At 40.4% G+C, this 22,098-nt stretch overlaps 1 protein-coding gene across 3 annotated transcripts in view; it reads right to left on the bottom strand.

Moving 5' to 3' along the window:
• The window catches only part of tprb (translocated promoter region b, nuclear basket protein), a 129,653-nt gene that overhangs the window by 9,957 nt on the left and 97,598 nt on the right, over positions 1-22,098 (bottom strand). For 2 of the 3 annotated variants that reach the window (XM_080195721.1, XM_080195724.1), the window contains exons 40-47: positions 16,735-16,926; positions 14,912-15,013; positions 12,985-13,075; positions 12,053-12,234; positions 8,643-8,714; positions 6,125-6,216; positions 4,080-4,186; positions 3,012-3,113 (exon numbers count right to left, since the gene is read on the bottom strand). In XM_080195721.1, coding sequence (XP_080051847.1) covers positions 3,012-3,113; positions 4,080-4,186; positions 6,125-6,216; positions 8,643-8,714; positions 12,053-12,234; positions 12,985-13,075; positions 14,912-15,013; positions 16,735-16,926 — 940 coding nt within the window. The remainder of the gene's footprint in view (positions 1-3,011; positions 3,114-4,079; positions 4,187-6,124; positions 6,217-8,642; positions 8,715-12,052; positions 12,235-12,984; positions 13,076-14,911; positions 15,014-16,734; positions 16,927-22,098) is intronic. The other variant, XM_080195722.1, reaches the window with a different exon arrangement.

Here is a 22,098-nt window from a genome sequence, read left to right as displayed (position 1 = left end):
TTTCTGTCAGCACATTAAGCAGGCATGGCTCCATGTTACACAGGATGAAACATTCAACGCCTGTTCATGTAGTCCACATAGCCAGTGCTGCAGCTCAATAAGTTATATTAAAAGTGTCATACTGTATTTTTTAAATAAACGTTTCAATTTTTACTTTGACTACTTGCTTTTGCTGATGTTCATACTCTCTGCACTGGCTTTAACCAGCTTTGGGTTCATATTCTTTGCACTGGCTTTAACCAGCCTTGGAATAGCTGTATATTTAAACAAACCGGAATACGGGTTTACACAACCACTGAGGACATGTATACAAACTAGTCTCAGGTATTACCTACGGCCCAATATCAGATTCTACATTATACATAAGCTGAGAATATGTAAATTTCAACAACAAAGCAACTATTTTAAAAGGATTCGTTGAATGAAGGAAAATGAGCTACTCAATTTTCAAGTATTATGAATCAAATACTTAGACTGTTGCTCAACCAGCATTACATTAACACGCAATTCTGCAGAACTTTGGAAATCCTTAGAATTTATTCTGGCTTGTTTAGAGAATTCCCAAATATATGCAATACAACCGCAAGATGAGCAACTTGGATAATATCAAGTTACAGCAAAAATAAGTTAATACAGAAACAGGCCATTTGACAACACATCAGTGCTGGTGTTTATGGTCCACATGAGCCTCTTCCCATCCCCTTTGTTTAAATTAGGGGAACTGCACAAATACTTCAATTTTACTTTTTGGTTACCCAAAAAAAATTTTGAAGGGACTGCAGAATAAATGAGTTGTGGTATTTCTCCACCCCCAAAAATTGTGTTTTCATTATTAGAAAAGGGAGACATCTGCAACTGAGTTCACCATCCCATTCACTATACAAACAGTAGAGTGCTGAATAACATCTTTGCATTAATGGTACTGAACCCAAGTTTAGAAACAAAACATGACGACACTGAAATGCAAATAGTTGCACTTAAGTTTATTTCACAATTCAGCAGATTTATTTTTTCCAAGTTGTCAGTCAGCACTGAATGAATTGGTACTTCTGAATGAACAGATGTTCTCCACAACTTACATTTATATAGCACTCTGAACATAATAGAATGCCCCAAGGGACTTCAATGTAGGATTATCAGACAAAATTTGACACCAAGCTAGAGATATTAGATTTAAGCAAAGTCTTCCTTCAACAATTAGGGTTTAAGGAGAGTCTAAAAGTAGGACAGAACCGTAGTGATTCCAAGTGTCCAGACAGCTGATGACCATTGGTCATCAATAGTTTTGTGAAGAAGGTAGGAAAGAGTTGGAGAAATAGAACTTTAAAGGCTGAAGGACAAGCAAGAAAAATAAAACTGTGAAGGCAGATTTGAATAAAGGGGTGAAAATGTTAAAAACTAATAAATTGGAAATCTGGGAGCCAATGTAGATCAACATACATTGGGAGGAACAGGGGAATAGACCTGGTGCAGATTAGAGGCTAGTCAGGAAAGCATTAGAATATCAGAGTAACAAAAGGTACTCATTAGGATTTCAGCAACAAATGAGCAGAGGCAGGAGTAAAGATGGATGATACTACAGGGACAGTCTTTAAGTTGGAGAGGACATGGTGCCAGACAAGATGCTGAAGCTGCAAGCTGTCTGGTTCAGCCCAAGAAGGGATGAAATCAGTGTCTAGGCAACTGAATTTGCCCAAGGGCTGAAATCTTGGACAAGTACTCTCAATAACAGGCAGTGGAAAGGTTGAAGTGGTAGTAAAGTGTTGTCAGTATAGAAGTTCTCTGAATTAATTTTTGTCTGTAACGATGAGTTTATACATACTGAAAATATAAAGCAGGTAGCAACAACCAATAATTGAAAGTACACAGTTCAACATGGAAATAATGTCTCTGGGGTGCCCTGTGCCTCCAGAAGCTATGTAGTACCAGTATGTTGCAAAGGAACTCTGCACCATAATGTGAAATGGCACAAAATTGCTGTACTTAATTGAAATATATCCACAAAAACAAAAAAAAGTTAAGCTTTGCCCATTCCATTGTAGCTTGCAAAGTCTTAACTGCCAGCAAACCTTGCACACCTCAAAAATAGTGTTGAGCCTCATCATTTCAGACTGTGAAAGATTTATAAGAACATAAGAAATAGGAGCAGGAGTAGGCCATTTAGCCCTTCAAGCCTGCCACGCCATTCAATAAGATCATGGCTGATCTGAAGTGGATCAGTTCCATCTTCCCGCTTTCTCCCCATAACCCTTAATTCCCCTGTCTATCAAAAACCTATCTACCCGTGACTTAAATATATTTAGCGAGGTAGCCTCCACCACTTCAACGGGCAGAGAATTCCAGAGATTTAAAATACATCTTTCCTGATCACTTATCTCTTTCCAAATACTAACTTTCTTCACCCTAATATTTAATTTTTTGTATCTGATTTGACAAATTCAAACTCTATATACTGTTTATTAATGATACTTTAACTGGTTGAGTAGATAAACAGCTTACTTATAAAGATCCAAGATTTTCTTTAGAGAACAGCATGCCTCTTATTTCCAATGCAAAATGCCATTGAAAGTTTATGAAGCACTATAATTAATGACCAGTGCCATCCATTCATCACAGGAGAAAATCCAGACCATTGTGTTTTTAGATTATGCCTCTAAGAAAATGATGTAGATGAGAAATGGGAGAGGGCTCAGGATAGATCCAGCATTTTTCAGGATTTAATTAATGATGCTATATGTTGCAACTTTCAATAAGGAACACACCTACTCTTTTTTTTTTACAGAGTAACTGTGGAAATTGGCTAAATAATACAATTTCACTTGTAACAGCAATAGCTGTGTCCCAGAAATTCTGCTACAGAAACTATCTGCCCAAAATGTGTAGTACAAACAATATGAAAAGTGTAGTAATCAAAAGTATAAATATCTTCTTTGTAAGTATCAATGCAATAACTCCATCACTCTCCCAGGACAGCTGTTCTTCCAATTAAGATAAATTCAATAAACACATACCTGGTGCATGAACTTGCAGTGGGGTAGTAGGTACACTACGGCCTCCAGATTCATCTTCATGAACAGCAGCAAGGTAAATGGGAGTTTCATACATTCCTAACCCTACCAAGGCAAGGAGACCAGTGACTTAACAAAGTCAAGAACAAAAATCAGAATAAGCAGATATCCCACAAATCACTGCAATAATAGTAGTAAGCAGATCTAAATTTTTGCAATCTATTGCTGCATTGTGCTTTCATGGTATTAAAAGAGCAGTAATAGTAGCATTTTAGATCTCTTTGAAGAAACTGTTGCATTTTCTTTCAGTGTTTCTTCATGGAATGATATTTATTGCAGCACAATGGCGATGGCTAACACAACTGCCTCACAGCACCAGGGATGTGGGTTCAATTCCAGCCTTGGGTGATTGTCAGTGTAGAATTTGCACATGCTCCCTATGTCTGCATGGATTCTCTTCCATGATGCTCTGGTTTCATCCCACAATCCAAAGATGCACAGATTAGGTGGATTGGCCACAATAAATTGACCTTGTGTCCCAAGGTGTGTAGGTTCGGGGGATTGGCAGGGTTACACGAATAGGGCACGGTGTAGGCTGAGACAATGATGTTCTGTCGGAGAGTCGATGCAGACTCAACGGGCCTCCTTTGGCACTGGAGGGATTCCAGCGCTTAACTCAACCATTGCTGCAGTATGAACAATGAATGCACATAGCCTAAATTGCTACTGCAATCATTTGAAACTTGCCAATTTTCAGTTACTTGTGACGTTTAAGGCTTCAATTTAGCACACAAAAACAGTGGAGGACTGATACATGAAAGAAAACCATATTCAAGTTCTAAGTGAATAACAACCATTTTCCCCCTCAATGAAATATATTAAGTATTATTCTGTGAAATTAGTTGTATATTTATTGACACTCACTCACCCTGTAAAAAATAGAAGCACTTATGGATAAAACAAAAGCAAGTGAAATTTAGTCCCAATTACCTCATGTACCTTCCCCTTTCAACATTAATTGCAATATCTTCTTTTCATGTTATAATTTTTACATTCTTGTAATAACATTACCTCCTTGCGATGCCAACTGCCCAAGGTCTGATTGACTTGAACTGGACTGAGACATATCTTCAGGTGGTCCAAACCTGAACCGAGGCACTCCAGTGACCTGTGGAGAACTAACCACAGCTTCCAATGTGAGTTTAAGTTCAAGTCACGTAGAAAACAATAAAACTAAGTCTGCTACCTAAAGTTCTCTGCAATGTGTGTTTAATGGCATCAGATATTGAATAGTTCACAATACCACCAGTTGCTCAGCTTTCAACAAGCTATTTCAATAAACATGTCAATGCAAAAAAAGTCTGTTTATCTGACGGCAATTTCAAGTTAAGAAAATTCAGAAAAGGAGTACTTCTGGTATTTGGCATCTCTAATATTAAAATACTTTGACTCACTTAAGTACAATTTCAGAATCTTGTTTCTATCAGAAAACAAATACAATGCTTTTATAGAGTCACAATTGCTATAGTGCAGGAGGCCCACCATCCCTGCACCAGCTACCCAAACATCACCTATAAGAACATAAGAAATAAGAAATAGGAGCAGGAGTAGGCCATCTAGCCCCTCGAGCCTGCCCCACCATTCAATAAGATCATGGCTGATCTGTCGTGTCTCAGATCCACATTCCCGCCCTCTCCCCATAACCCTTAATCCCCTTGCCTATCAAAAACCTATCAACCCGCATCTTAAAAATATTTAGCGAGGCAGCCTCCACCACTTCAACGGGCAGAGAATTCCAGAGATTCACCACCCTTTGAGTGAAGAAGTTCTTCCTCAACTCCGGTCCAAACCGCCCCCCCCTTTATCTTGAGACTGTGCCCTCTAGTCCTACTGTCCTTTCTGAGCGGGAAGAGCCTCTCCCCTATCCATCCCATTCATCACCTTATATGTCTCAATGAGATCTCCCCTCATTCTTCTAAACTCTAATGAGTACAAGCCTAGTTTATTCAGCCTCTCCTCATAGTTCAACCCCCTCAACTCTGGTATCAGCCTAGTAAGCCTCCTCTGCACTCCCTCCAAGGCCAAAATATCCTTGTGCAAGTGCGGTGACCAAAACTGCACACAGTACTCCAGCTGCGGCCTCACCAGTGCCCTATACAGCTGCAGCAAGACCTCCCTACTTTTATATTCAATCCCCCTTGCTATGAAGGCCAGCATCCCACTTGTCTTCCTGACCACCTGCTGCACCTGCAAGCTGGGTTTTTGCGACTCATGCACAAGGACCCCGAGGTCCCTCTGCGCCGTCGCATGCTGCAGTTTTTCGCCATGTAAGTAATAGTCCTTCCTACCATTATTCCTACCAAAGTGGACAACCTCACACTTGCCAACATTAAATTCCATTTGCCAGTTCCTGGCCCATTCGCCCAGCCTATCTAGATCCTTCTGCAGACTCTCCACACTCTCCGCACAACTTGCCGTTCCACCAATCTCGGTGTCATCAGCAAATTTCGACACCATACACTCGGTTCCCTCCTCCAGATCATCTATATAAATGGTAAATAGCTGAGGCCCCAGCACCGACCCCTGGGGCACTCCACTAGTCACCAACCGCCAATCCGAACAGCACCCACTGACCTCCACTCTCTGCCTCCTATTTGACAGCCAATCCTCTATCCACGCTAACACCCTACCCCCAACTCCATGCCCCCTGACCTTCTGTAATAACCTCTTGTGAGGCACCTTGTCAAACGCCTTCTGAAAATCTAGAAACACCACATCCACCGGCTCTCCTCTATCCACCTCCCTAGACACATCCTCATAGAACTCCAATAAATTCGTCAGACACGACTTCCCGTTAACGAAACCGTGCTGCGTCTGCTCTATCAAACAATTCTCCTCAAGATGTTTAAACAAGTAATGACCTCATACCCAGTATTTTACTTACAATCTTATTCTGCAATAATGGACGTTGCTGCTGAACTCTTTGAAGTACCCAAGCAAAAATTCTGAAAGCTTTTACTCGACAAAAGACATCCACGTCAGAATTCAACATGTCGGGTTTGGTAGCTCATTAGGCACTGCACAAGCTATTCGATATAATTCAGAAATTTACTTACTGAATGGCTTCTGCAAACCCATCAGATCGATGAGGCACAACAAGAGTCGGTGTACTTGGTACCATCCTGTCATCTTCATCAAAGAAGTGCTGCTGTTAAACAAAGTCAAGACAAGTTAGAGGACACCAGTTATGGGCAGATCGGGAATTGTGTTATACTTAACTACAGTACATTTTGTATTTCAAAATGAGAAGTGTTTCCAGAATTTCAAAATTAGTTTTGTACGAGGTTAAATATTGTTATCCAAAATAGCATTCCTATTTTTAAAAAAAGTCAGATTAGCTTCTTATGCAGATGACAATGAGGACTGTATGGAGGGTGAATAAACTGATAATACAGGGAACCATCCACGTAGAGGGAGAAACAAAGCAATGGGGTAGCATTATACAGTCAGGGAAATAAATGTTGTCTGCATTTATGACTGGAAGTTTCAAATGTGGTGTTGCCTGAACAGTCCCAAAATTAAGCATATCTCATGGTGGCAGTGGTTAGCATGACTGCCTCAACGCCAGGCACCTAGGTTCAATTCCGGCCTCAGGTCACTATCTGTACAGAGTTTGCATATCTGCGTGTGTTTCCTCTGTATGCTCCGGTTTCCTCCCACAGTCCAAAGGTATGCAGGTTAGGTTGACTGGCCATGATAAATTGCCTCAGTGTCAGGAAATTAGTGGGGTGAATGCGTTGGGTTTGGGGGATGGAGCCTGGCTGTGATTGTCATCAGTACAGGCTCAATGGACTAAATGGTCTCCTTCTAAACTGTAGAGATTCTATGATTCTAGAAAGGAAGTTGAATGGGGCTTTTAGGTGCTGGATGAAAGATTGAGGGGTCTTGAAAGACTAGGCTTTTCTCCCCCCCAGACTGTGGAGCCCAGAACTGGGATAATCAGTCAATCTTTTAACTCAGGTTATGGATCTTTGGAATTCTCTTCGAGAGGGCTACTGGATTGCTCAAGACCAAAACAGATGGAAGTTGGACTACAAGGAATGAAGTTAAAGATAAGCCACAATCTTGCAGAATAGCAAAGCAGGTTCCATTTTTCATGTTATATTCGAGTTTCCAGCAGCATCACCCACGTCAGAAGGTTGGAGGCTAAAACACCACTGCAGAAATTGATCACAATCTGTACTGACATTTCAACACAAGATTGTGAGCTGCATTTAAAGATAATTTCCATCACCAGAGACTTTTAACAGGAGCCTTATGCAGATGCAGACAAAAGATCTACTGGCACTATTCAAACAGCCCGACATTCTTGGTGTTCTAGCCAACATTCCTTCCTTAACCAATTCCAAAAACAGACTAACCAGTTAATCCATGCTTGTTGTGCAAGCATGGCTGATTTGCATTGCCTACATGTAACAAAGAATGCACTTAGTTTTATCAAGTGGACGTAATGCATTTTGCTATTAATTCAGCAAGTCGTTCTCAAACCAAGATCCCAAGAGGTCTGTGGAGATATTCCAGAGGGTCCGTTAGATAATTGCAAGCGGATGCAGGAGAGTGAGAAGAAAAATACAAAAAGAGATGGTAGACAAAAAGGGATGCCGGCCATTTCCAGAGGTTAATAGTGCAACCCCTCATTGTGGCTTGAAAAATATTCAATCCAAAAAGTTGCCACCTACTTTGTAGTGATGCCTTGAGGGGTTATGACTTTCAGCAGCATCTTGCATTTACTTTTGGTGGGAGGAGCAGGCTACCTACTGCTGTAGTGCAATTTGGACTTGTACTGTGAACAAGTGCCATCAAAAAGTTGCCTGTCCTGCTATTCCCAGCGTGTAATATTAAGTTTGCAATTTTGCAAAGGTATCAGTTCAATTACTTAATATTTCATCATGTAACAACTTAAACTCTTTAGGCAATTAGCACAAAAAGGGCTCAATTTTAACAGATCAAGAATGTTCAGGTCAAATAAGCGCTTTGTAATAGAGTTAGAGGGAAGGAAATTCATCTGTTTATGGCAGGTCTTTACAAATTTAGTTTAAACAATAACCTGCTTCGAGCCTAAGCATCTACCAATTTGATTAATTATTTGTATTCAATGTGATTTGAAAGTAAAATATAGCCAACCGTTTGGTAAGCAAGAAACTTAGTTAAATCACAAATTCCTTGAATTCTAGTATGTCTGATCACTGTCAGTAGTTGTGAAATTGTTCTCAAATTGCTACTCCAAGTAATCACACCTGTTTTTTAAAAAACATTAAAACATTCTATACATGCAGCACTTTCCTGCAGACATGATAGTTCGATTTGAGATGTGTGATTATTAACTCATTTAAAAGTGGCCATTCAACTAAATAAGTTGGGAAAACATCCAGTTTGATAATAGATGAATGCAAGTTTATCTGAAGCCTCGACAGTGGAAAGTTCAATTTTGGGAAACTACTAATCCAGCAAGTCAAATTAAAAGTTTTTTTTTGAAGAGGATAGATGAAAATCACAAATAGCATTGCAAAGAAGTGGCAAAATATTACACTGCATAATTTTATAATTGTGTATTTCAACTACTTTGTTACTTACCACGCCTCCAACACCAGGAGTAAGCTGGATTCCTCCTCGGCTTGATGAAGGCCGCCTTGCTGGTGGGAACCGCTGAAAAACAGAAAAGCTATTCTTACAAACAAAAAACTGCAAAAATTGCACAAACGTCAACTCCATCATTCAAAACTGATGAGGCAAGCCATACTCTTAACTTGCAACTTAGAAGGCACCCATTATAACAGCAATAAACTGTTCTTGTACAAAGCATTTTTTTTTCTACCTACCATTTTTCTTCGAGTCTTCTGATGAATAGGAACTTGTCTTTGCTCCAAATCATTCACAGGAAAGGAAAAAGTTTGGGGATTCCTTGTGCGAGGCAGATCTATTTAATGTCATAATAATGTTGTACTAATACAATCTGAACCATCATTCTGTTTTGTAGTACAAACCTGCTTTAATAAATGTGCATAGTTGTTAAACTTGTTAATCCATCTGCTACAACACTGCCATCTGCACAAATAGGACAAATCCAACCTAACCAAAGAACATAAGAAACAGGAGCAGGAGTCGGTCATCTAGCCCTTTGAGCCTGCCCCGCCATTCAATAAGATCATGGTTGATCTGAAGTGGATCAGTTCCACTTTCCCGCTTTCTCCCCATAACCATTAATTCCCTCGTCTATCAGAAATCTACCTACCCATGACTTAAATACATTCAATGAGGTAGCCTCCACCACTTCAATGGGTTGAGAATCCCAGAGATTCACCACCCTTTGAGTGAAGAAGTTCCTCCTCAACTCTGTTCTAAACTGCAGCCCCCCCTTATTTTGAGGCTGTGCCCTCTAATTCTGTTTTCCTTTCTAAGCGGAAAGAATCTCTCCATCTCTACCTTGTCCATTCATCATCTTGTAAGTCTCCATAAGATCCCCCCTCAGCCTTCTAAACTCCAACGAGTACAGGCCAAGTCTATTCAATCTCTCCTCATAAGCTAACACCCTCATCTCCAATATCAGCCTGGTGAACCTTCTCTTTACTCTCTCCAAGGCCAACATATCCTTAAGCAAATACGGGGACCAAAACTGCACACAGTACTCCAGTTGCGGCCTCACCAGTGCCTTGTACAGTTGCAACAAGACCTCCCTGCTTTTATATTCTATCCCCCTCGCAATAAAGGCCAACATTCCATTCGCCGCCTTAATCACCTGCTGACTGAGTTTTTGCAATTTGTGCACAAGGACCCCCAGGTCCCTCTGCACAGTAGCATGCTGCAACTTTTCACCCTTTAAATAATATTCCCTCCTACTATTATTTCTACCAAAGTGGATAACCTCACATTTGCTAACGTTATACTCCATCTGCCAGGTCCTCGCCCACTCACTCAGCCTATCCAGATCTCTCTGCAGACTTTCTGCATCCTCCACGCAATTTGCTTTTCCACTCATCTTCGTGTCATCAGCAAATTTTGTTACCCTACACAGCCTTCTCCTCCAGATGACTCAAAAGGAGTCATCAACAGTGCTATCAAATGGCACTTAGCAATAACTGGCTCACAGATGTTCAACTTTGAGTTCTGTCAGGGTCATGCAGCTCCTAAACTCAATACAGCCTTAGTTCAAACATGGATAAAAGAGCTGAACTCCAGAGATGTGATCTCACTGTCTTTGACATTAAGGCTACATTTGACCAAATGTGGCATCAAGGAGCCCTAGCAAAACTGGAGACAATGGCAATCAGGGGGAAAACGTTCCACTGGCTGGAGTCATAACTGGCACAAAAAAAGAGTTGACTGTGGTGATTGGAGGTCATGGGCATCAATGCAAGGGTTCCTCGGGGTAGTGCAATCGGCCTAATATCTTCAGTTGCTTTATCAATAACCTTCCTTCCTCAAGTAGGGACTTTCACTGATGGCTGCACAACGTTCAGCGTCATTTGCAACTCCTCAAACAGTGAAGCAGTCCATGTACAAATGCAGCAAGACATGGACAATATCCAGGTTCAGGATGACAAGTGGCAAATAAGTCATGCCACACAAGTACCAGACAATAACCATTTCCAAAAAGATGATCTAACCATTATCTCTTGACCTTTCGTGGCATTACCAATGCTGAACTTTCAACTGTCAAGTTCCTGGGTGATACCACTGACCAGAGACAGAACTGGCCTGGCCATATAAATACTGTGGCTACCAGAACAGGTCAAAGGCTAGGAATCGTGAAGCTAGTAACTCACCTCCTGACTCCCCAAAGCCTGTCCACTACCAACAAGGCACAAGTCAGGAGTGCAATAGAATACTCTCCACTTGCCTGGATGGGTGCAGCTCCAACAATACTCAAGAAGCTCAACACCATCCAAGGAAAGGAAACCTTCCACATTAAACCCCTCCGCCACTGTTGAACAATGTTTCACCATCTACAAAATGCACTACAACAACTCACCAAGGTTCCTTGGGCAGCACTTCCAAACCCATCTGGAAGGAAAAAGCAGATACCTGGAAATGCCACCACCTAGAAGGTTCCCTCCAAGTCACTCACCATCCTGACTTGGAAATATATTGCCATTCCTTCATTGTCACTTGATCAAAATCCTAGAATTGCCTCCTTCAGAGCACTGTGGGTACACTGACATCTCAGGGACTACATCAGTTCAAGATGACAGCTGACCACCACCACCTCAAGGGCAACTAGGGATGGATAATAAATGCTGATGTAGCCAGCGACAGCCACATCCAGTCCAAGTAAGTAATAGGTAGGATACAAAAGGAATTGAGAAAATTAGATTGGTGTTAGCTTGTTGGGTATGGATGTCAACACAAGACGAAAACAGAAGGCTGATATTTCTGTTGGTAAGGAAACAACAGATGTCTAAATTGAACATTTAGAGATTGAGGATGCAAAGTAAATGGCAATGCATTCAAGGGAGATTCAAACCTGCGATAGTGATTAGATCAAAGGGAGGGAAAACTGGAATGGGGAAAAGATCCTCAGCAATCATAATTTGCATTAAAGTGCTCAAGTCATCAACTCAAACTTGCAACCTCCAAGGTGCAGCTCTTTCTGCTGGATAGAAGTTAGAGCACAAGGCTAGATTAGCACACTTACACATAGTAGAATTCATGGAGCAGGACCAGATAATGTTGGGAAACTCAAATGCCAAAAAAAGCTGCGGTCTCAATTTTCTAACTGGGACACAAAACAGAATTCAAGGCAAACAATTTGCAATCAATGGATTTACTGCTAAACTTCTGACGTAACTGAAAAATTCTGAATGAGCTTGCAAGTCAAAATCTGCAGTCAATGTAAATTTATCATGCCCTTAAGCTTTACACAAACATTGCCACTGAATTTAGTTCATGGACAATAGTGAAAGCTACTTTGCTTAGTTAGAGAACTGTTCCCCAAAGCTTGGGGTTGCAGTCAAAAAGTACAATGAACAGCATTTAAGTCAGGATACCTGTGCAGGTGGTCCCAATTCTTGTGCTGGAGGCTGAATTGTTAATCGTGGAGGAAGAGGATGAGGTGGCCTTCGTGGTGATCGTAGAGGTCGTGGAGTCTGTCTTTCAGACATGGTTTGATCTCTTGAAGTTTCTGTGGTATAAGACTCCGCAGTGGGGACACTGCCTTCACCTCCAGCTGCTGACAACAAGAAACAATTATTGTTTTTCCAAGAAAACTGTGTCCAAATTCAGCACTTTGTCCCATGATCAATGGGACAAGTAGCTTTAAACTATCTGGTGTTGCAATTGCAAACTTTACAAATTGAAATTTTAGACCAGTCAAAAATGAGGTACAATTCCAGGCACCATATTTAATCAATTTAAGTAGATATACTTGACTAAAATAAGCTACTGTGCAAGATAAAAGTATATGGATCAATTGTCGAGATGCTTTGAACATCTCCATTTATTAACATTGCTGTGATCTTAATCATTGCTGTGACCTTGATCATTGCTGCTTAACTATTGCACTAGACTCAGTTAAGGGAAAGATGCGATTTTCAGTGTCAACCTGCAGGTGATACCTTTTCAGGTTCCTTAGCACAAAACTAAGAATTGGATCTTTCAACCTCACTGACCAATTCTGCTGTATACAAACCTTATGCTGACCTTCATGGATATTGGAATACAGAATACTGCAAGATAAGACTACAAAGGATCTGAAACACCATCCAGAAATATTTATAGTATACATCAAACTCTGCTGTCTGGTATTGCAACAAGACCAATCTACATTTCTGTAAGTTAGTAAAATTTGTAAAATAGGCAAGAAAGGAACTTCACAGAGGCATTTATTACCAAAATTACAGTATGCAATTTTAACCCCAATTAGATTGGTAACTATTCATCTTTTCTGGTGTTTAAATGCAAGGAATTTACCAATACTTACAATTGTCTTCTGGCATTTGGGTACTTTCTCCATCCTTACCAGTGCTGCCACTTTGCTCATTATCTGTGCTAGGCTCTGTCCCATCTGCGCCCTATGTGAAAAGTGAAGAAAAAGATGCAATTGATTATCAATGTCGCAAGCTCCTTAACTTCAAAATTTAAGTAGTCACTAATTCCACTTCTCATTACTCAAACACAGGTGATTTTAATAATGGCAATAAAAAGTTAGAGCCAAAATGAAGCAGCATATTAAGCTAATTACTTTAAGAAACACTATGCAAATTTATGATTAAATTCATTTGTCACTTCAGTGACAAGTTTACAAATAGGCAGAATTCAAAATACATACTTCTTCCTGATAAAAGCTACTGAACTTCTAACAAGTAAATGACCTGTCCTTAAATGTGCCACACTACTTTTTGCCCATAGGGAACATAAAGTCCAAAAAGCTTATAGATAGCAGTTGTTACCTACCATCACAAATGACTGATCATCTGCCCATAACTTGTGTAGATAGGATTAATTTAATGGCTTGGATATTGGCCTGTGGTTATTGGATGAGGTACTAACTGGTCAACTCTAAAATACCAGTTTCTGCCACAAATCAAATAAAATGCCCAGTAATGAGCCACAGCTGACTGGTCAATAATTGACAGCAGACAGCTCAGCTGAGGTATTGGATGACCAAAATTGACAGACACCACTTTGACCCAAAAGGCCTCCCCTTTACACACCCTATAAAAGGAGAAGAGTCACTATTTGTTAAATAATAATCACTTGGCTTCAGTTTTTGGTAGCTAATCAGAAGACATCTGATATTGTTTATAAAGATGGCTTAAATGAAGGGAGAGAGCTACATACTCAAATTTATGAAACAAGTTAGGGTGCATACAGCAAATTGTAGAGACACCAGGAAGTTAAAGGGGCGACGATACTGAATGAGTGTGAACAACTTTGTCAGAGTTAAACATGAAGTTGTGTGGGGTCATCATCTCAATTCCAAGATATGCCACTGAATTTATTTAATGCCGAGAACACATGGTATGGAGTTATCAAAAAGATTTGGTTATTCAGCTATATAAATCATTAGAAGTTTGAGTAGATACCAAATAAAATTAAAAAGGCTAATGGAACGCCGACAGTTATATCAAGTGGAATTCAAGTGATGCTCCTGTTGTACAGACTTGATGACAGCCCATCTGGAAGACAATATTTAGCTTTAATCACCAAATTTCAGGAAAATTACATTGTCCTTGAAGGGGATACAGCACAGATTAACTGGAGAGGAATTAGGAATTAAAGGGTCAAATGATGATGGGCAGGTTGCATGAACCTGACTTGTGTTAATAATCCTGTTTTAGAAGATTGAGGAATACAATTACAGTGTCTAAAATGATAAAGGAATTCAATGGGAGAGAGTAAAAGAAATAAGTTCTTCTGAAGTGAGATCATAAGGAACTATTATTTCCACACAATGGATCTTGAAAAAGTGGAACTCCACCTCAACATAGACTGTGGATGTTGGGTCAATTTTTATGGCACGAGATTGATAATTTTTTTGGACGTCAAAGATATGGAGCATGAACCAGTAAATACAAGGTACAGATCAATGGCTGAACATGCTGAAGACTTACATGACCTAACCCTGTACCCATCACAGTGAACAACATTGCATACAATGCAAACAATAACTGGAATCCAGTACGTTGACATCCGAATACTTGGTGTAGACTCATTAAAATCAAGCATACAACCTCAATCGGTATTCATCCAATTTCATTGATTGACACAAGGAAATCATTTATTTTTTAAAAAGTAAAGTTTCTGGAAGAGGCACTTTCAATCAAAATAAATCACACATTTTAGCTCACTTCACCCATTTCTATATTCGAGTTTCAAAGGATTTTCCAACCTCAATTTTTGCATACCTCTGCATCACCACCATCATAATTATCTTCACCATCAGGACTAGCCCCATTACTATCGTCACCATCTTCAATTCCAGTATCATCATCCTCATCATATTCCTCCTAGAAGAATTCAAAAACAATTAATGGGGTCAGAACCTCAAGTTTGCACCTCTCAAAGGCAAAAATATACATTTCCAAAATAAGCTTCTTTCATTATATTCTGCTCCTAAACTTCCTTTTCTGCAAAATTTTCACATGCAGATGTCTTGACTCAAACAAAACATTAGTTAGGTGGTGGCAATTGAGAGTCAATCACACAGTTGTGACTGGAGTCACATATAGGCCAGAACAGCTAAGGACAGCAGATTTCCTTCCCTAAAGGGCATTCGTGAATCAGATGGGTTTTTCTGACAAACAACAATGGTTTCATGGTCATCGGTAGATTCTTAATTCCAGATACAACTGGAAGGGGGCATTGCACTCTTTTATAGAGAAGCCATCATCCAACATATGAGCAGAATTAGATGACTAATCAGGCAGGGTCGCATCAATTTCTCACTTCAGGATTTCAATCAGTTGCCAACGTCTATGACTCTAATTTCAGTGAAGTTGAATTAAGAAAGTTTATCCTTCCAAACGAGCATTCTTGGCCTTACTTCTGCAAATACTTTTTGGTGTTGAAATAACACCTGAAATCGATGATCTCGTTACTTATTTGATTTATCACTTGCAGGGATCCGGGATAATGACTGCTGCCACCTATATTCTCTACAGTGGTAACACTGCGAAAGTACCTAATTGGTCGTAGAGTGATTTGAGACACATACATACTAAAACAGGTAAATTCCACACAATTCATTAAAATTAAGCAACATGTCATAATTCTTGTTATTTGCTTCAGTATTTAATAGGGAGACAGATAAGGTGGGCATATTCGAAGATATTGCTAGAAATGATACAGCTATATTTAAAGCAAAATGAGAAATATTAAATAAGCTAAAAACCACATGAGAAGACCCTAGTCCAGATAGATTACATCTACGCATTAGAAAATAATCCAAAGAGACAACAGGAGCAAAATCACACATATTATAGGTTAGGAAGGGGTAGTGGCCAGAAGTTTACCAGTTAACTAACATTAAACCTAAATTTAAAGGGTTGCAAAGTGTTCAACCCATTATAGGCCAGCTGGATTAACATAGGTAGGAGAAAAATAATTGAATCTCTCCAAGATTCCAAGTTCTGATTGCCATGTAACAGAGCAGCTGGAGGGGCCTGGAGAGATAATAAAAAATACCTAAGCACAATATCAGAACTGAGGTTTATACCCATCAGGTGATGACCAGGTTGAGTCTCTTTTCTCCTGAAAGAGAGAGAAGGCTGGTGGTTGATTTGACAAAAGCCTTTAAAATTATGAACTATATTAGAATAGACATTAGTCTTTCCATCCCACTAAGGGAAGCAAAACGAGATGCTAAAACAACCACCAAATCAAACAGGGAATGCAATGCAAGAAAAATCTTTTCTTTATTGGCGAGTTGAGAACATGGAATTTGCCACTATAGTGAGTCATGAAAGTATTTACATTTAAGGGGAAGCAAGATAACAGGGAGGAAGGGAGAACAGAATAGGGAATTACACTCGTGAAAGGAGGATGGCAGGAGGTTCAAATGAAGCATAAACACTAGCACAGAATGAATGGCCTGTTCAGTGCTGTATTTTCCAAACATGCAGTCTTTCACCAAATTATCTGCAATTCAGCAATATTCTGTTCAGTAATATTTTCACTGTTATTGTTCATAGGTTAAGCATGATTTGGATTGCACCTTCAGAACTTTTACCTGCTCTTGGTCCTCTTCATTTTCTGCATCTTCATCACTCTCAATTATAATATATTCTGTTTGTGTCTGAGAATTTTGTGATGACTGGGTATTCTGCTGGTGTTCAGGTGGTTGAGGTACCAAATCCAAAGAATGAGATGTCTCTTCATTGTCCTCCATCAGCTGTGAAGGGGGATAATCTTCAATGACCACCTACAAAGGTATCACAGATTACAGTTGGTTATTATGTGCAGAGCTAGAGAAATTTCACTGGTGGAAGCATCTTGCTAAAATGTTGTGTGCAGTTTTGATCAATTTCCATTGTCACCTTTATTACACTTAAAGCTTTATAATAGCAGATCTCTAAATTCCACTCTGAATTGGGAGAACGTAAAACTTGCTACCATATGCTGTTATTGAGGTGTACAGCAGATGCCAAATCGCAATAGATTCTCACACTGGACGACATCGTAATTTCCATACAATTAACTTACGAAAGTTCTTTCTTTACAAGTCCACATTTTTGTTTTCGTGTTTTACAATTTGGTATTATTTTTAATTTTGATACTTTTAAAACTGTTTTTGCTTGAAACCTCTAGCTCTTTTTTATCCTCCCCACATTGTCTCTGGCTGCCTGGACTTCTGCTCCTTTTGAAGAGAGACATTTAATTCTCCACACCTTCACTACTGTTGCTTTAACACATCTGGGTGCATGAAAATTATGTTCCCCCTCTCTGACCTTGTTCCCATCTGTGCTAGCCTCAGGTAAGTCTCTTGGGCATTGAATATTCTCTAACTTTCCTCCAAAAAGCCAGGCTGCTCCTCCCAAAGATAACTTTTTCTCACACTCTGTTGTTCACAACTTGTGTTTGCTCCCTAAGTCAGCGATTTCCATTGGCTGACCATTCTACAATTCATTCTCATTTTCGAAACACAACAGAATCAAGTAGTAGCTGAGTTGTCATAATCTCAAGGAGGTTGTACTGAAGCTGCAGCAAATCTGAAGAATATCAGTACTTTGCTACAAAGAGATCACAATGAACCTTCAACCTCAATTGTTCACTCCACAATCTGGGACATTGAGCTGTTATCCAAGCAATTGATAGGATCTGCCACTTAGAATAAAACCATCTGGCACAGAATTACTTCTGGGTGGGTGGGAGGGCAGGACGACTGCAATCAATGTCATTTACAGAATAACTTAGTTACATACTACTGGCCACGTTGGTAGAGTCCTGAAGGACAAATTTGCCAAACCGGACCTTCAATATAAAAACCCTACTTGACCTCACCTTCAACCTACCAGTGCACAGTCTTTGTGGAAATGAAGTTCTATTTTCACACTGAACACGCCTCACTGTGGTGACACCACTTCCACAAACACGACTGATGTTATCCAACTTGGAAACACCAGTTTGTGCTCTTGTACAGTTTTGTCTACAGGAATGGTGTAAGCAGCCATATACAAAACCCAGCAAGAATAGTAACCAGCCCGGTTGTAGTATAAAGATCAGGACTATGATACAATACAATTATATATGCCTTCCCAAATGGTGCAATTGTCTTCTAGCAGGACAGTATTTATTTTGTACCGTCTAGAACTGCTAATCTCATTATTGGAATTCACATACTGTGAAACACTTTTTGAACTTCTGATGGCTTTGAACCTTCTGGCATATTCACGACAGCACCAATGTGCTAAACTGGACTGTTTCAAAACAGATCTAGTAGCTAATAGTTGGAGATTAATGCACTATGCCATCAGCACCACAAGCTGCATACTCATGGTCTGAAATATTCCTCATTGTAACATTACCATAAAACCACATGTATCTAAAACAGTTGCCAAACTGGCAAAGCTGCAATGCAGGGCTACATACACACAAAACAGCAGTAGCCTGCTGTAAAGTGTCAAGCAATCCCATTGACAGAGCTAAGCCATCCCACACTCAACAGGTGAGATTTTGTAGGTCAGACCATGAATGATGGTGGGCAATGAATGGGAAGAAAAAGCTTAAAGAACATAGGAATCCGTGACAATGATGGTGCCCAGCACTGTAGTGCAAAAGAGTGAGCATTTGCAGCCATCCTCAGCCAAAGATGCCAAGTGGATGGTCTATCTCATCTCTTCTTGAACTCCCAATAGAATAGACACCAGTCTTCGGTCAACTCAATTCATACCATGCAATATGTGCAGTGGATAAATCAAAGGCTATGGGCCCATGATCTTTCTGTCTGTAGTACTGAAGACTGGTGCTCATGAACTAGATGCCCTTCTAGCCAACTTGCTTCAGTACAACTGGGAGCGACCCCGCAATTTGCTCATTATGTCCTGCCCACTGAAAACAAGACAAATCTAGCAGTCTCCTCTCATTCAGAAAAGTAACGGAGGATGCCATAGACAGTACTATTATGCAGGACAGGCTCATTAACAATTATAGAATCCCTACAGTGCAGAAGGGAGCCATTTGGACCATCAAGTCTGCACCGACCATAATCCCACGCAGGCCTACTTATTTACCCTGCTAATCCCCCAGCACTAAGTGACAATTTAGCATGGCCAAGCAACCCAAGCACCTTTGCACATCTTTGGACTGTGGGAGGGAGCCGGAGAACCTGGAGGGGCCCCATGCAGACATGGGAAGAAAGTGCAAACTTCACACAGACAGTGACTCAAGGCCAGAATTGAACCCAGATCCTTGGTGCTGAAAAGCAGCAGTGCTGACTACTATGCCACCTCAATACGATCACTGATTTTCAGCTGTGGTTTCATCAGGACATGAACTTCAAAACTCATTGCAGCCTTGATCCAAACACGGGCAAGACAGCTGAATTGAGATGAGGTGAGTAAATGGTGTGTATACTTCCTAGTAAAATTGAAGACAGCAAGAATCACACCCAGAACAAAGGAAGACGGTGGCACTTGTTGGAGGACAATGATCTCTGCCACACAACATGGCTGCAAGAGTTTCTCAGGGTTATGTCCTAGCCATGCAGCTGCTTCAAGACAAAAGGAAGGTCATTGATAAGGTAGACATGAGAACGATTGCAAAGTACTCAAAAGCATTCAGTTGTATTCACAGCTCTTCAGGTCCAAAGCAGTTCATGCCTACATGCAGCAAGGAGTGACACTTCAAAAGCTTGTGCTACCAAGTAAATCTGTTGAAATCTCACAACTGGTGAGTGACATTTGCACCACCCAAGTGCCAGGCAATCACATTGTCAACAAGATGAGATATAACATCGCCCTTTACATTCAAAAGTTTCATCATTAAATCTACCATTGACCAGACATTTAAATACTATGGCAGCAAGAGATCAGGGGCTGGAAATTCTGAAGTTAACTAACCTTATGAGTCCACAATACCCAGCTACCATTTACAGAGCACAAGTCAGCAGTGTGATGGAATGATCACCACTTGGCTAAACAAAGGCAGTTCCCACAGCATATCATCCAGACGCAGCTGCCTGCTTTATGACACCTCATCCACCTTGAGCATTAATTCCCCCCAATACCGGCACACTGTATACTACCATGTACAAGATGCACTGCACAAACATAACAGGGCTTCTTCATCACTTCCTAAACCTGTGTGGCCTCTGCCAACTGAAATGACTAGGGCAACAGACATGTGGGAAAGCCACCTACCAAGCCACACACCTGTGACTTAAATATATTTCAAACCCTTCAGAGGTTATGTAGGGAATTCCAGAATATTAACCCAGTGCCAAAGTATCACCTTCAACACATGGGGCGGGATTTTACAGCCTCACTCATGCTGAAACTGGAAAATCCTACCTGAGGTCAACTGACCTTTCCATGGGCCACCCCTTGCTCACTCTGATTCCTGTGGCGGACACGTCAGTAAAATTTCAGTCATGGGCTCCAGCTGTTCAAAAAGGATGCTTCCACCTTCAAGAACAATTTGGGTTTGACAATAAATGTTGGCTTTGCCAAAAACACCCACATTAAATGAACGAATAAAAGGAAATTTAGGTCAGCATCGTGCACACATAATCCAATATACAAATTTTGGTTGTGTCAAGGAATCTCAGGAAACGTTCCCACTCAAAACAAAATTAGAGGGAACATCACTTTCAGGTTACAGGAGCACTGGCCACCCCTGTTAGCAGATTTGATGCTTCTGGTCTGTGAAAGCTTTGTCACTTTCTTACATTTCATTACATGGTAAGAGGTGATGGATGTAACAAAACGTAATCCCTTTAACAAGATTCCAAGTCTTTCATACAAGCTCTCATAAGCACTTTCCTAATCTTCTAACTGGCAACACTGAAACATCCCAGAGGGCACAATATAAGTAGGAACAGTAGATCACATGACACTTTCAGTTTGGTCCATCATTCAATACAATCATGGTTGGTCTTCTGCTTTAATGCCACTTTTCTGCTCCATCTTCATATCCTACAATTTCCTGGAAGATCAATAATCTATTGACATCAGCCTTAAACATATCAAATGCAGGTGCATCCAAAGCCCTCTAGGGTTTTTCCAAGTGAAGAAATTCCTCCTCAGCACATCTCAAATGATCTTAATCTCGATCCTGTCAAGACCTTCCAGAATCTTTTCATGAGATCACCTATCCAAAGCATATAGATCCAACTGACTCAACCCCTTATTTGTAGAACACTTTCAGAGGAGGAATCATTCCAGTGAAACTTCACAGCACTGCCTCCAAATCCTTCCTGGGAAAAGGCACACAATACTCCAAGTGTGGTGTCAAAGCTTTGCACAAATGCAAGTAGGCTCTCAATCTTGTATTCCAATTTTCTTGCAACGAAGGAGATTAGAGCAATGCAAAATGGCAAAGTAGGTTAATATGCAGAACACTTGCAATTAGACAGGACAATATTTAACTTTTCCTATAATGCTCCCATCTGGCATGGGAACTAACACTAGACGAAGCATGCATGATTCAGCTTCGTCCTACTAGGTGCCAGTCTTAAGAACCAATGTCTGCATTACAAAGCTTGTTGTAGTAAATTGCATGGTCAAATGTTTCTCTTCTTTCTCGGCACAGAAACTCGGCCTAAAGAATTGATCATCAAGTTGCTGATCCGTCTCTCTCTCTCGTCCAAGACTTCATTGTCAACCAAACATGGGCCACCTTAACAACAGATTGGGATTTTTTCATGACATCAGACATGGTCATCACTACCCTGTCCCATTTAGTGAGGAATGCAGCTTCAAATGGTCCTGTCAGACTGTGATAGGATAAGAAATAGTGATGGAAATGAGGGGGCAGGAAAAGCACAAGTAACAGTGGACCCTCATTGCATCCTCTGATCAGTACATTTCCGAGACACGACCCCTACAATTCATGCCATACCTTATTTGCCAATTATGGTAGTACAGAATTCATTAAA

This window comes from Carcharhinus amblyrhynchos, chromosome 9, assembly GCF_965287045.1.
Source record: "Carcharhinus amblyrhynchos chromosome 9, sCarAmb.v2.hapA, whole genome shotgun sequence".
NCBI lineage: Eukaryota > Metazoa > Chordata > Chondrichthyes > Carcharhiniformes > Carcharhinidae > Carcharhinus > Carcharhinus amblyrhynchos.
The sequence above is the reverse complement of the archived record's forward strand: the minus strand, read 5'-3'. Positions and strand labels throughout refer to the sequence as shown.